The sequence below is a fragment of the Monosiga brevicollis genome, genomic scaffold, assembly GCF_000002865.3.
Source record: "Monosiga brevicollis MX1 MONBRscaffold_29 genomic scaffold, whole genome shotgun sequence".
In the NCBI taxonomy this organism is placed as follows: domain Eukaryota; class Choanoflagellata; order Craspedida; family Salpingoecidae; genus Monosiga; species Monosiga brevicollis.
Window position 1 is genome coordinate 282,770 of NW_001865066.1, and position 14,986 is coordinate 297,755.

Consider the following 14,986-nt stretch of genomic DNA (forward strand, 5'->3'; position numbering starts at 1 on the left):
TCACCTCTTACTTCTCTCTTCTCAAACCAATTCATTCTCTCTCTCTCTCTCAATCTCTCTCTCAAACTCTCTCTCAAACTCTCTCTCAAACTCTCTCTCAAACTCTCAAACTCTCAAACTCTCTCAAACTCTCTCTCTCTCTCTCAACACACACACACTCTTCTCTCTCTTCTCTCTGTCTCTGTCATCCATCCATTCGACAGTGCGTCGGGGACCTGGACGGCACCACTTGTTCAAGTCTTGATTGATTGAAGGATTGCAAACAGGTGAGGGTGGGGGAGGGGCAGCCAGGCAAACGTGTGCACCATGGCGGCGCCCGCGCTCAAGCTGCCAAAGAAGACAAACGTCGAGTATCGCATTCGGCTGAAGGTAAATGTGGGCTGCCCTTGTGCGTGTTGGCCTCCTCGCCACGTGGCCATGCGCACCGACTCATCTGTGAACCACCCGGCGCTTCGACCCCGGTCTCGCCTTGATAGCGACGTGAACAAGACTGGGATGCCGTCCAAGAGCTTTTGCAGGAAAAAGCCGCGCGCAAGCAGGTCTGGCCCCTGCCCCCGGGTCCTACCGCCCTGCCTTTTTCATGGAACAGGCCCACCAGGTCATGAGACCAGCCGTCCAATGCGCCTCACAAACTCTCTTGGCCGGACTTGATTAGCATGGCGTGCGAACACAACTGGAGCGCGCCGTAACCGCTGAGCGAAAGAAATCACTGCAGCTCTTTCATACCAATGCCAAGCGGTAAGCTGGCGGTCGTTTCTGGATGATCCAATGCGACTTGAGGGCTGCGAGCCCCTCTGGGATGTCGAGGTGCAACCATGACTCAGCTGAGACCCTACCACAACCACTGCTACCTCCTCAGGGCAAGCAAGGCCGGAGATGAAGACAAAGCCAAGACGCTTGAAACGCGGCGCTCCGCTCTGCTTGAGTACAGCGCGGAGCAGTTGTGTGCCCTCGTTCTTGGTGAAGCTGAAAAGCCCACGGCAGCCCCCATCCAGGCCGCACTTCAACGCTTCACGGGCAACAAAACCATCAAGGTATCAGCTTATACCTCTCTTTGGCACTGCCCCCTTGCTCCATCCCTTCTCCCCTTTCCTTTTCCTTTTCCTCCTCCTCCTCCTCCTCCTCCTCCTCCTGGGTATTTCCTGATCCGCCCGAGCGAGCATGTGTACATTGCACCATCTTTCACGGTTGTCACCTTTTTGTTTCAGGACCTGTTGCAACAGTATCGTGTGGCGGGCATGGCAGCCACCCCAGCCGTGCTGGAAGTTGCCGTGCAAAAAATGAAGACCGAGGCAGAGGAGCAGGCTGCGGCCAAGGCCATGGCTCGGAAAAACAAGGGCCGAAACAACAAAGCAACAGATGAAGCGAGCAGCAACGCCCCGTCTGATCTCAGCGCGGCTGCTGATCAGGTTGATTATCAGGAAGAACCAATGACCGACAGCGACGGGGAAGGCCAGATGGGACATTTCGACTCAAAGTCGTGGAGTCAAATGGTGGACAGCGTGGGCCATGCCAGCGACGACGATGATAGCGACGATGACGAGGCTGAGCTGGCGCAGATGCGCGCCGATCTCGCCGCTGCTGAGAAGCAACAGGTTGGTGCTTGGCGTGAAGTACCACCTCATGTGCAGATAACTTGTGGCCCTTCGCTTCCTCAAGAACGGGTCATGTTCGCGTGTCCTTGTCCCGCAACATTTGCCCCCAATTTCCTCTTCCCTCCCGCTGACACATTCACTCTGGCCTGCCTGCGGCTTGTTGGGTGGGGGTTTCATGCCGCTAGAAAAAGAAGAAAAATCGACTGGGGCAGCGAGCACGGCAGATGCTCGCTGAGCGCAAGTATGGCAATGATGCGCGTCATAAAAAGGACCCGAGCAAGGATGCCAATCTGCGCCAACAGAAGCAAAGAGAAAAGGCGCAGCAAGACCGGCGACGCGCACGACAGGAAGATCGAGGATCGAGCCGGTCCCGAAATGGAGGTGAAACTACGGCTGGGCGCCAACCGCGCTCGCGCGGGTCCGGTGGAAGCACGTCGTCGGCCGCTGCACCAGCAGAGCCCGTTCATCCGTCATGGCAAGCCAAGCAAATGCAGAAGCGCCAGGCCGTGGAGATTGGGGCTTTTTCAGGGAAAAAGATCAAGTTTGATGACTGAAAAGTGCTTGTCCATTTATTCTTTTTTTCTTTTTTTTTTTTCTCTCCTGACCCAGACCGTGGTGCGCTGCTTGTTGGTCAAATGGTGCACATTTTCAAATCGAGTATACCCAAACAGCAATGTTGTTCCCTGGTTGAGCGAAGGCAATGAAGTGATGACGAGATTCATTGACAAACGCTTTCGGCCACGTTGAGTTCTCGCTTGTGGGAAAGACTCCGAGCGAGTCGCGAGCACAAGGGCGAACAGCACAGGTCAGAGAAAAAGAAAAGAATGATAAAAGAAATTTTGAGTGGACCTCGTGAAAAGAGGATGCGGTAGCGACGCCTCGGCAGCATAAACCAAGTTGCAAGCGACGTCTAGACCATCGGGATCTTGATGGGGTGCAAGACAAAAAGATACTAAGCAGTTTTACTTGCAGACAATTTCTGAAGCTTGGCCTCAACGGCAGCTAAGCGGTAGGGAAGGAGAACGGCACCAGCAAAGTGAGAAGAATGATAAACTCGACATATGGGGGGCGACGAATCTGGGGTCGGAGCAGACAGGACACACCAAGGTCTTCTGCGGTAAGTTTGAGCTTGGGAAGCGAGTTATCGACGTATTCAATGTAGGCCACCTGCGCGCTATCTGGTTTGCGAAAGCCGGCCTTCATGATACGGGTGTATCCGCCAGGACGATCAGCAAAGCGCTTGGCCAGCTCATCTTTCAGTTTGGTCTTGAGGCTTTGGTCCTGTGCAAAGCAAGGTGGCAATGGAGATACCGCGAACGTGAGAACAGATCATGATGAACCACGACACGGGCCCGGATGGCGCGATGCATAATTTTGAGGGGTCAAAGGGGATGGGCAAGCAAAAACTCTGCCGCCACGCACGAAGAGGAAGCTCTGAATGCTGCGATCTGCGTGTGGTGTATTCTTCTTGGCAAGAGTGATGAGCTAGATGGGCAAAGGAGGTGCGGGAAATGCGTGAGGGGAAGATGGAAAGCAAGGCGGCTACTCGAGTCCTTCCCGCTCCGACCGAGAGGTGTCTGCAAACCTGCTCGGCGGGGCGGCGCAGCTCCTTGGCCTTGGCCAAGGTAGTTTTGATGCGCTCATGGCGAATCAGTGAATCGGTAAGGTTGCGCAGCAGGGCTCGGCGGTGGGCTGAGCCGCGTCCCAAGCGCCGGAACGCCTTGCCGTGACGCATTCTTGCTGTGACAAAGTATCAAGACGAGCACGCAAACACCGACACGACAACGTCCACCAACGCACAGCAACTCTGTGACACCCAACGCTGACCGTCAAGCAAGGCACTGCGTTGCTCGCACCGCGCTGCCACTGCCGAAATGAACTGAAAAAAAAAAAAAAAAGAGAAAAAAAAAAGCGTTTGCCCACGCGTTGCTGCCGGGGAAAAATAAAATGGTCACTGCTTTCGCTTTTTACCCTTTGCCCTTTTGGATTTTTGGGGAGTTTTTGATCTTTTTTTGACCTTTTTTGACCTTTTTTTCTTTTTTTTTAAATGGCTTTGTGGCTTTGGGTGATCCACACTCTCGCACGCGCACACGCGGATCTTAACCTATGCTCTAATTCACGCTCATCGGGCCGTGATGCTCATCTGATCAACAAACCAACGCGGCCTGAAGCGGCCCTGTGAACCAATGTGCCCCTTTCAACCAATGCGACCCCCCAAGTCTGACCCACTGCCTTTACGCAAGAAACAACAGAGACAAACAACAATCGTGGCAGCTCGACATGCTCCCAGCACGTTGGATGAATGGCATTGAAACACACTGAAGCAAAGCCCATACCAGCTCTACTCGCCCCCGCCCTCGTCTCGCTCTGCCTCTCTACTCAGCACCCTTCCCGCGTTGCTTGCTTCCCTAACGTAATCCTGAGCTGTAAATTTGATGACATTTATTGCTGACACATTGGCCAGAGACCCAGTGGAACGGGCGAAGCCAAGTCAGAGGGAGGAAGACGCAGTCATTCGAACCAAGTCAATCTCAAGGAGATTTCAGTAACCGTCGAGAGAGTCTGGCCATTTCTGCCCGGCTTCTAGAGAAGCGAAGCAGGGTGCAATAACAGTGATAACACGGCTGCTGGACGACTCGAAGCGGCATCCTTCCCTCCCGCTGCACTGCAGAGGCCGGTACTCGCCGCGGTTGACGGCGCCTTGGCGCTTGGATCGTGCGCAGGTGGGCGGCGTTCAGAGGATAGGTGATTGATGTGTGGATGGGTCTGGTCGTCGCTAGGCCCGCCCCCGCGCCGACCATCCAGGACACACCGATTGACAAGCGCCTGAGCTAAGTTGGACACACTAGCTGACGCCTCTCCCTCTCTCTCTCCCTCTCTCTCTCTCTCCCTCTCTCTCTCTCTCCCCCTCTCTCTCAGTGCCGGTGCATGCAGGCATGACTGCGGCGCGCGCCATGACCACAGTCACGGCCACTGAGGCGAGTGACCCAACACTCAACCACAAGCAGACGGCGCTAAAAGGCTCTCACCACAGCGGAGTCCGCGCTTCCCTGCAAAACCCCGCTTCTGAAGCGCCCTTCCGTGAGCGGCCAGTCTGCCCCGGCACCTGGGCCCCCTCACGCGGCTGTTGCAAACTCCAGAGCTCCCCCCTGGGACGCTGGCGGCACCGTCTACTTCAACGCCCCGCATGGCCCAGCCCTGCCCTATCATCCGAACAACCTTGGCACTATGGCCCTGCCCCCGGGCTATGATCTCTACGCCACTCAGCATGCTCTTTTAGCAACCTCGCCGGGCTTCCCCCTGTCGGGCCCGCCGCCGTACGGCTACCCGACCACGCCCGAGGCCAATAATTACAACCCCTGGCCCGTGCCCGGACTCGGCCTGCCCACCCCAGCCTCCCCGAGCCTGGGCTTGGCTTCAAACGGTTTCCCGCCAACCCCGACCATGATCGTGAACGAGACGCGATCTCACATTGCATCCACCCCGAGCAGCAACACGAATGGACCGTCACCTGGACCTGGCGGCTACATGCTTCATTCCTACCCACACGCCCTCCACGCCAGTTCGGCGTACCCGGGCACGCCCGAGCAAGGCAGCTTCTGGGCTCCTCCGCCCGAAACCTCAGAGCCGTTTCTACATGCTTTCACCGGTCAAGCACCCCCCCTGTCCGCCAACGGCATGCCCCTCGCCCCCTACCCACACCCGTACGCGCACGGCAACGGCAACGGCCCGCAGCCCGTGCATCCACAAAACGCATACCACGGCCCGCCCTTCCATCACCCTCAGCACTTGCAGCAGCCTCACCAGCACTACCACGGACCCCAGGCTCCACAGCCTTACCATCAGACCGCCTTCCCAGTGCCCTCGGCGGGCCCCACGGCATACCAAACACAGCCCTATCAACGAGCCATGCCGCCTGCAATCCCATCTCCTCATCCGTCCAGTACCCGCACCCCGCCCTCGGCCACCGCTTTAAAGCTTCAACCCCCACCCAAAGGCAGACACACCCATACGCCCCCCTCGTCGTCCATCTCTGCGCCCGCGCCCCCTGCAAGCCCCGCGTCGTCAATATCCCATCCAACTCTGCCCGATGGACCCCGGCCCAATGGACCCCTGCCCTCGGCCGAGCCCTCGGCGAGTACCTCAACTGTCGCTTTTTCACAGCACCCGACAGTTTTGGCCGCCATGTATCCGGTTCGTGCCGATGCAGATAGTACCTGGCCTCCAACAGGCTCTAGTCAGCACCAACGTGCCGGAACAGGCCTCAACACCGTCCACGACCCGCCACCACCCACCTCTGTCGCCAATGCGCCTCCCTCCGTCCCCACCGACCAGGCCTCAGAGGCCTCGACACAGGAACAGGTGGAGTCGCACGGCCCTGCAACCAAGCCCTCTCCGTCAGACCGCAGCGGCACACCGCCAAATGTGCAGCAGCAACGAGCCCGTGCCATGCTCGAGCTGCGCAAGGCACAAGCTAGCCGCGCCGCTCAAGATTGGATGCAAGCTCATCAACGACCACCCGTTCGAACGGCCCAGCACGAAGCAAGCCGGCCACCCATGCCACACAGCTATCGACAACAGCGTCCCAGCGCCATGGTAAATGGGTCCCATCACCACTCGACACCTGCCGTCAAGCAGCTCGCCGCACAGAGCGATTCAGGTCTAGATCCCGCAACCCCTACGTCCACCGCTGCCACAGCACTTCTTCCCACCGAGGCCGCCGATACAACCTCGTCAGTGTTTGAAGCTTCAGTTCTAGCCACTATTGAGGCCGCCACTGATTCGGGCACCACAGACCCGCAACTCGTGGTGCCGAGTCCAGCCCCCGTAGCGCCTGCTCCTATCCATGAGCTTCCAGATGCCGCGCTTCTCTGTCTGCAAGCTGATGCCTGTGCGACGCTTGATGAGATGCTGGACTGGTGTGACATCCCAAGCCATCTGAGGGCTGCACACGACTCTGAGCAAGATGCCCAAGTGCACCCGCACTTGGGCCGACGATTGTTCACCATTGACAACCCCGTACTCAACAAGCCCTCCACGGACGTCAACGGGTTTGTCCCCTTTCTGTGTTCTTGTTCCGATGCCCTTTTCCCTGCTTTTTATTTTTGCGTGATGGCCATCATCTTCGTACCTGGCCTCACCATCATGGATTCTGCCTACGCACACGACACATGGGTGTCATAGAATTTTGGAGCTATTGCACGAGATTGAGACTCCCGCGCCCGTTTCTGCCGAAGAGGCAACGGCCGAGGCATCGGCAGGGGGGCTTTCCGATACTGTCTCGTCATCGCACCGCAGCACTCGAACGATGGTAAGTGCAAAACACCTTCACCTCTCTTCTCGCCGACAACGTCATCTGACTGCAGCTGCCCGTGCAAACCCCAACAACAGGATGGTACTTCCCGAGGCCGCTCCAACCCGCACCCGCCCGTGTTTCAACCAGACCAGACTTTCATGCGGCAGCAACCTGTCTGGGTGCAAGGCAAGGCTCCTCTGGCCCAAGTGCTCAATGCTTCATAGCCTCCGGTTCGATTTTTGATTTTTTTTTTTTTTCGGTGTTTCTATTCTGACCGCTCCGAGAGACTACCAGCACCCTTTGTCTCGGGATCTGGCTGCGCACTCGTCGGTGCTTTTGACCACTGTCTGCTGCGCACTTGAACCTCGGGGCCTGGACTGACACTTTCTCCTTTTTCTCTCTTTTCTATTTTCTATTCTTCCTTTTCTTTTTCTTTTTCTTTTGCTTTTTCTTTCCAATGCGATCCGATCCTGCGCACGCCTGGCGTGTCCGGTTTGTGCCACAGCTCATCACCTTTGGAATTTACGAGTTTGTATTGAAGAACCAGTCTGATTTTCCTGCCCGAGGCGCCACCTCGAACAGCATAACCAAAGCGGGTCGGACACATTTGTTGACGAACGCAGTGAGATGTGCTGCGGTTCAGCTCGGCACTTAATGTAGCAATTATAAATATTATTGCAGCTTTCCAGGTTTAGACGTGATAATACCATTACGATAAAGTATCAGTTTATGCAGTACTTATCGCTACTTTTGTGCCGTGCACTTTTTATTTTGTTGTTGAGCTGGACTTGATCGAATCAGTGACGGGCAACGAGGAGTGAGACGCCAGCAGGCAGGCCGAGCACAGCAGTGCGGGGCGAGCGGGTGTCGCCTGACCACAAGCATCCTGCTCAAGAAGCGAGGGCGTTTTGTTTTTTCTCGCCAAGATCATGCCGACCATCATCTTTTCTGCCTATCTCACGAAGCAAGGTCTGACCCCGTCCCGCCCCCCTTGTCGCTCGCCACCGTCTCCTTCTTCAGGGCTGGCTGCACTGGCTGCTGTCCGTGGCCCTGACCCGTACCAGTCTATGGAATGCTCTTTTCTCCATTGTTTCTTGATCATACATGGCTGGGCTACAAGCCAAGCCCTGCGTGCGGCTCTGTCCTCGCCATGGTAGCTGGTCACAGTCCATTCACGCATTTGTGGGTGGGTTTTTGCATGTGTGTGCATCGGGTAGGTGCTGTTCGCAAGAGCTGGCGCAAGCGCTGGTTCGTGCTCGACAGTCATGGCAAGCTATCGGTACGTATGTGCCCAAGATACCTCGCTTCATATGCCCACGAACCTGATGCGGCGTGCGGCCTCGGGCTGATGCTGCGCATGTTTGATGCACCATAGTACTACAGTGGACAGCACTCGGACAAGGCAAAGGCATCCATTGATTTGAAACTGGTCAAGGACGTCATCGCCGCCAAGCACTGCGAGGTGTGCGCCTGCCGACCAACAATTGCGATCCTGCCATCTTGGTTCAGCCCACGCCGCTAGGGTCGATCGTTCGGCGGGGGCGCGTATGTGAGGGGGAAGCTTGCAATCGACACCATGGGGCTCTGACAGTCCTGTCTTGACTGCTTTCGGGGGCAACCAATCGGACCCAATAGTGTGCCTGGCCTCAAGGATTCCCACTATCACAAGCCTTTGGTTTGGTGACTGAGACTCGGACCTATCACGTTGGTTGACGAGCGCATGAACCCCAAACGACACCAACGCCTCTGCCCCAGGGGCTGGGCCTTGTGTGGGCCATGTCTTGTGTGTCTCATTGGCCTACCTCGTCTACGACTGCAGATGTATAGCGAAAATGACCTTGAGTTTCTGGACTGGATGCGCTACATTAAGAAGGAGGCGCGGATCGCCCACCCCATCCCAACGGGTGCCCCCGTCACGGATGGCATTACGTCTCAAGTTGTGAGTTGAGCCCCGACTGTGGCATTGGTTGAGCCCAGAGGCGTGCCAGGTCAAGCGCTGGCCCGTTGGCCATGATCGTGACTGGTCTATATATCCGCGCACGGGAACGGTGACCCCTGTCTGCACTGTGATTGGCGCCTCTAGGTGCAAGAGGATCATTTGGGTCGACACAAGAGCGTGGTTCGACTCGCGCATCAGTCCGGGGTGAGCTCTGCAAGCCAGAGCATGACCTTGGTCGGGTTCGAGCAAGCGTTTGGACACTCAACCCGGGTCTTTGCTCGAAATCGTAGGCAGCCGCCGTACCGGCGAGACCAGCGGCGGCGCCCGTAACCGTGGCACCAGCTGCAGACCCAGACCTGAGTGCGAGTGAGTCATCGGGGGATGAATGGGATTGAGGAGGGGGGTGTCTCTCTGAATTCCCGCAGCACCCCTGACTCACAAGCGCAGCTTTTCCCAGCAAAGGTGTTTGCGTTGTCCCATGTATCCATTTGAACGTACTCTCTAAGCGGCTTTCCTGTCTTGATGTTCTGTGTGTGTTCCTCTTCCTCTCGTTTCTGCTTGTTCTTCTTTTTTTTTTCTTCTTTTTGCTGATCAAGACTTGCCTTGATGGGCCTGGCCAATCCATGCCCAAGTACACCCTTTTCCCTACGTGCCGACCCTCTGCCCTCGAATACGCAGTCCCACCCCAAGTCATGCATGGTCGATACGCCATCGCGCACATCAAGCCAGCTACTTGTGCTCTTTCGCTTAAAACCCAACGCCCAAAAGTCTTGCCGAAACCAATACAAAATTTCGCTTTTGCATCTCAAGAACAAAAGAAGTTGGCCAACAGATTCCTTTTGTTCTCTCTCTCTCTCTCTCTCTCTCTCTCTCTCTCTCTCTCTCTCTCTCTCTCTCTCTCTCTCTCTCGTCGTAGCAGATCCAAGCTGGAATGCAGAATGCTTGGTTTTTGTTTTGTTGTGGTCTTTTGTGTACACGTTGATGACAGGTGTGGTTAAAGCCCCTTTGAATGGCTATGCAAGGTGATACATAGGTGTGGGCACTCTACATCTCTGAAGTGTGTGCGAAAATCTGTCCTCACGCCCCCCTCCTTCTTTTCTCTGAATGTCTCTGTTCTCTCTCTTCTCTCTGACTCTCTTCTCTCTGAATGTCTCTCTCTCTCTCTCTCTCTCTCTCTCTCTCTCTCTCTCTCTCTCGGTGTTCAGTGTCAGTGACAGGTCTTCAAAAAGAGATCATTTGGCAGTCGAGATCCGCCGCTTGAAACACTGGAATTCCATTTTCCGTCCCTGGATAGCATTCATCCAAGAGTGTCAAGGCCGTAGTATCAACCTGCCATCATGCCCTGGAAGCCCCCACCCCAACCCAAGTAAGATTGGCAGCAGCTCGCGCTCGCGCCGCCCTTTCCCAACATCGAGATGACTGCAACCCACAACCCGACTGAGTGTTTCTTGTTGTGGTCCGTGGTGTGAGGCTTGCCGAGCCCCGTTGGCTCGCCTCTCAACAGGCCCCGCCACCACCACCACCACCACCACCATCACATCCAAACCCCTTGGTCCATTTGATGTGGTTTTTTTTGTTTTGTTTTTTGACAAGTGGTCGACGCCAAGGCAAATCTGTTTGTGGAGCTGCCTTCTGGCTAGTCTCATGTTGGTCGTTGTTGCTGTATCTTCTTCGGTCACCATTGCGTTTGCTTGCACTGCCAGATGCGCGCGCTGCGAGAAGACGGTGTATCCCACCGAGCAGTTCAAGTGTCTTGACAAGGTGTGCCTGCCGTCATCAGCCTGCAAGCTAAAGAGGCCGAAGGATTTTGGTCAGGCCAACTCATGCTTTTTTCCATCTCGTGGTGAACGAATAGCTCTGGCACCATGGCTGCTTCAACTGCGAGATTTGCCACATCAAGCTCACCATGAGCACGTACCGTGGCTATGAAGGCCAGCCCTACTGCAAGACGTACGCCTTTTGTTTGCTCCCTCCCCCTCGGCAAACGTGCGTCTAACAAGTCACTGATCCTGGACACCTATGCCGGCTGATGGTCCCGTGAGACAGGCACTACCCTCAGGGTAAGGCCACGCAGGTGGCGGATACCCCCGAAACGCTGCGTTTGAAGAAGCAAACCGAGCGTCAGTCCGTCGTTCAATACACCAAGAACTATCAGGCCGAAAAGGGCAAATATGTTGGTGCCGCTGATGACAAGAACATTGCCGTACGTGTCATGTCTGTTTGCACAATGGTCTGCTCGGGGATGCGACCAAGGTCTCAAGTCGGATCGAGACAGATGGGGATTGTGACAGCACGGCCTCCACTGATCAATCGTCATGCCATGCCAACCTGCTTGCTTCGTGGCACTTTGATCTAGTCCGCCCTGTCTAGCCAGAAGAAGGCGTCCAACCTGGGTTATCGCAGTGCCGCCGAGGCCCCGGCACCCACCAAGCCTGCCCCCGCCGCTGCTCCGGCCGCTGCTCCGGCCCCAGCTCCTGCTGCTGCTGCCCCTGCCCCTGCGCCAGCGCCCGAGGCGGCCCCAGCTCCTGCTGCCCCGGCTGTCGAGAGCGAGGACTATGTTGCTCAGTACGACTACGAGGCTGCCGACACGGACGAATGCTCCATCCAGGAGGGTGATGTCATCACTGCCGTCACCATTGTGGACGATGGCTGGGTCAGCGGCACCAACTCGCGCACCGGCCAAAGTGGTATGATCCCCAGCAACTATGTGGTCAAGCAGAGTGAGGCTCCTGCCCCAGCTGCGCCTGCTGAGCCCGAACCCGCACCTGAGCCTGAACCCGAACCTGAACCCGAACCTGAACCCGAACCCGAACCCGAACCTGAACCTGAACCCGAAGTGGCAGCTCCCGCTCCTGCGGATGCTGCGGCAGATGGAGAAAAGTGGAAGGCACTCTACGACTACGCCGCCCAAGATGGCGACGAGGTGTCTGTGACCGAGGGTGAGGAGGTCATTGTCCTTCAGGTCATCGACGAGGGTTGGGTACAAGCCCGCAATAGCAGTGGTGCAGAGGGCATGCTGCCCAGCAATTACATTGAGAAGGTCTGTTTCTATCGTCTCTTTTCTTTTATCCGCCGAAAGCTTGAGGAGCCAACACTAAATGCTTTGCCATCCCTTACGCCACAGGTTGGAGGTGATGCTGCCGCTGCCGCTCCTGCTCCTGCTCCTGCCGCCGGTGGCGTCGAGACGTGGTCGGCCCTTTACGACTACGAGGCCCAAGACGGTGATGAGCTCAGCTTCCAGGCGGGAGACAAGCTCATTGACGTCGAGCAGGTCGATGACGGCTGGGCTAACGGCACTTTGCAGAGCTCGGGAGCCCGTGGCATGCTCCCCAGCAACTACATTGAGAAGGATTAAATCCCTCCGCGCCTAGCCAGCATCTCGTACCTCTCAGTGTTCTCTTGCTTGTTCCTCTTTTTTTTCCCCTTGTTTCGGGTGTTTGTCATGACGTTTGTGTTGCGTGTTGGCATGTGAGTGTGTTTGCGGGACGGGACACTCAACAACACTTTCATGGCATTAAACATTCCTCGTCTTTTTCTGTTTCTTCTTCTTTTCGAAACGTCTCTGGGACGGCACGCGCTGCCTTGTGACCCGCCACACGTACCTTTTGGGCCTTCTTTCCTTGATCGGGGTGGATGCTTGCCCTTCTTGTGTTTGTATAATCTGTAGGGTGCGTGCCCCGACGCTCCCAGTACCTTGTCTCTCCCTCTCCTCTTTTTTTTTCTCGTCCACTTTCTACTATGCAAACAAATTGACATGTGAAGAAACCCTGTGCTTATCATGTTTGTCAATTCGTGTCGTGTCTCGTCGCGCGCGCATGTGACGGTGCGATCGGCCTACACGCGCGTGCTCCAAGTTGGAAAGATGGCAAATAAATAATCAACAGGGCCATGGCACACAGACAGGCGCTAGTCGGGCAGGAACGGAAATTTATTTCTTAATATTCAGACACAGACCCTGCAATTCAGTCCGATGCGTTTGAGAGAGCGGGGCTAAGACATCATCCAAAGAGCGGCGTGGTGTCTTGCTTGAATATTGAGTGCCGCCCGATGCTCGCAGCAAGCCCCGCGGGCCTGCAACGCCCGAACCATCAGGATGTTGATGCATGTCATGCTCGCTTTGATCAAAAGCAGGGGAGAGGGGCATCTCCTCGAGCAGCCATGGATCGATTCCTCCGCTTTGGACGACGGGGTGATCAGGCGTGAGCATACGCATGTTGCTGCCGAGGGATAAGGTCGAGGCCCGCCGGGTGCTGGGTCTGGAGGCATCTGGGGATCCGATGCTATGAACACTGTTATTGCTGGTCTGGCGCTGCAACGTGGCTTGGCAGGCCAGTTTGGTGTGCTCCGCTGCTTCAACGCGTGGGCCTGACTTGCATTGGCGCTCGTGACCATGCTGTGGCGCGCTGGGAGTCAACTTCAAGTGATCGCAAGTGTGGCGGCGGCGCATGGGTCGCTGGCAAAAGTGATCAAGCGCGGACCGTCGCTCGGCAGCAAAGATACTGCTGTCTCGGCGAACGTCGCTTTCACCATCTTGAACCAAGTCCAGAAGATTGTCCGAGCTATTGCGCGGAGTGTTGCGCGGGGTCCAAACGCGAGAGCGGATTTGTACGGCTTCGTCGGCAATCTCGCGCGCGGATGGACTGCGCTTGGCATGAGTAGGACTGTCAGTGCCAAGCATGGCGTCGCGAACACGAGCAAAGCGCGAGGCAGCATCGTGGCCAAACACGGCTACGAGCGCTGTAGCCTGTTCGTGGCTGTGTTCGAGGCTGCTGGCGTTACTGATGGCGGTGGCAAAGCTGGTACCACTCATTCGGCTATCGACGCTGCTGGTGACGCTCGCGACGCTCGCGACGCTGGGTGTACTGCTGCGGAGACGGCTGAGACTGGGATTGCCGTGGATGCGATGACGAGTGGGATTGCGAGATTGCGGGCCATGATCGTTGAGTACGCCATGACCCTCACAGAGGCGGGGGGTTGGCAGGGACGAATGCGCCATTGAGCTGGCCATGTTCCTGGACAGCTGGCACAGCGCAGGAACGTGGACAAGCCAACAAGAAAAGTAAAAATGTGCCCGTCTCAAGACAATCTATCAGATGACGCGCCAATGCATCCAAAGGTACTCCCACAGTTGTCCAGCTGGCTGGATCTGTCAGTGTGCTAAAGACGAGGGGCGAGGGCTCCGCTTGACGTCGGGGGGTGATGCTTGAAATCAGTATCGGGCGGTAGGCAAGGTGCGCCTCGCGGATCGTGTATTCGTGCGCTCAGAAGTTGGAGGTGCCTTGAGCATGGGAAAGACGGGCTGAACGTTGCTCGTCAACAGCAGCCAGGCTTGAGCGACGACTGTTTCGTGGGGAACGATAATAAGATGGAGAGAGGGAGAGAGGGCAAGAGAGGACCGAAGATTGGTCAGAGGCAATCAGCAAAATGATACTGCTCTCGCTCGTGTGGTTTAAGCACCCGGATGGAGGGCACCAAAACAGAGCTGAAGGGTGGCGGCGGGGTGACCGGCGTCGGCCTGGGTTGCGGGTGGCGGGGGAAGAGAGAGAGGAAAGAGGGGGAAAATGGTGGTGGATGTGGTGGTTTTGCAATGGGCAAAGCGTGCTTTTTTCAAAAGAAGAGGTTCAACGGCTGGTCGATTGTGGTGGATTGGCCTCTTTGACAGGCTCCCCACACATTGAAAGTGGGGAGGTTGTTGGCATCGGCTGTGCGTGGGCGAGCTATCGGCGTTGAAGAGAGAGGCGGACAGCAAGCCCCAAAAGAGCAGTCAAGTGGCGCCAACTCTTCTCCGGCTCTTCGCCAGAAAGGCAGGGGCCAGGCTCCGGTGAACACAAGAGCGCGAGCGATCTGTGGCGACAAAGCACGAGCGATGGTGAGGGTAAGCAGCAGTCGAGGGGCCAGGAGGACGTTGCGAAGAATCGTTGTTGTGGTGATTGGCAACTCAACGACGTCGACCTGCTGCTGCTTGTCAAACTGCATACATGCATGCATGACACACGGGCGTGACTCTAGTTACACATGTTCTGTCCGATCGCTTGGTCCGTGTTGTGAAGAGTGGGGGGGAGGACGACCGTTTTTTCCCCTTCTTCCCTTTGCCGTTGTGGTGTGCTATCCCCCACTCTCCCTTGAGCGGGAGGAGGAGCGGGCTGGCGTCGTGGA

At 56.5% G+C, this 14,986-nt stretch overlaps 3 protein-coding genes across 3 annotated transcripts; 2 read left to right on the forward strand and 1 right to left on the reverse strand.

Annotated features, from left to right (window-relative positions):
* Nucleotides 1-306: 306 nt before the first annotated feature.
* Nucleotides 307-2,149, forward strand: MONBRDRAFT_28861 (uncharacterized protein; the record flags this gene model as incomplete). Its single annotated transcript, XM_001749252.1, has 6 exons — nucleotides 307-369; nucleotides 477-539; nucleotides 656-738; nucleotides 860-1,034; nucleotides 1,209-1,595; nucleotides 1,781-2,149. The coding sequence occupies 6 exons, from the start codon at nucleotides 307-309 to the stop codon at nucleotides 2,147-2,149; spliced, it is 1,140 nt and encodes a 379-aa protein (XP_001749304.1).
* Nucleotides 2,150-2,597: 448 nt separating this feature from the next.
* On the reverse strand, nucleotides 2,598-3,330 carry MONBRDRAFT_28862 (uncharacterized protein; the record flags this gene model as incomplete). Its single annotated transcript, XM_001749320.1, has 3 exons — nucleotides 2,598-2,876; nucleotides 3,018-3,080; nucleotides 3,181-3,330. The coding sequence occupies 3 exons, from the start codon at nucleotides 3,328-3,330 to the stop codon at nucleotides 2,598-2,600; spliced, it is 492 nt and encodes a 163-aa protein (XP_001749372.1).
* Nucleotides 3,331-4,531: 1,201 nt separating this feature from the next.
* MONBRDRAFT_34066 (uncharacterized protein) lies at nucleotides 4,532-12,592 on the forward strand (the record flags this gene model as incomplete). Its single annotated transcript, XM_001749253.1, has 17 exons — nucleotides 4,532-4,676; nucleotides 4,738-6,646; nucleotides 6,780-6,906; nucleotides 6,962-7,121; nucleotides 8,109-8,170; nucleotides 8,267-8,353; nucleotides 8,527-8,595; nucleotides 8,711-8,830; nucleotides 8,975-9,034; nucleotides 9,121-9,196; nucleotides 9,509-9,818; nucleotides 9,864-10,029; nucleotides 10,125-10,196; nucleotides 10,686-10,780; nucleotides 10,877-11,033; nucleotides 11,187-11,870; nucleotides 11,955-12,592. The coding sequence occupies 17 exons, from the start codon at nucleotides 4,532-4,534 to the stop codon at nucleotides 12,183-12,185; spliced, it is 4,530 nt and encodes a 1,509-aa protein (XP_001749305.1). The 3' UTR covers nucleotides 12,186-12,592.
* Nucleotides 12,593-14,986: the final 2,394 nt, after the last annotated feature.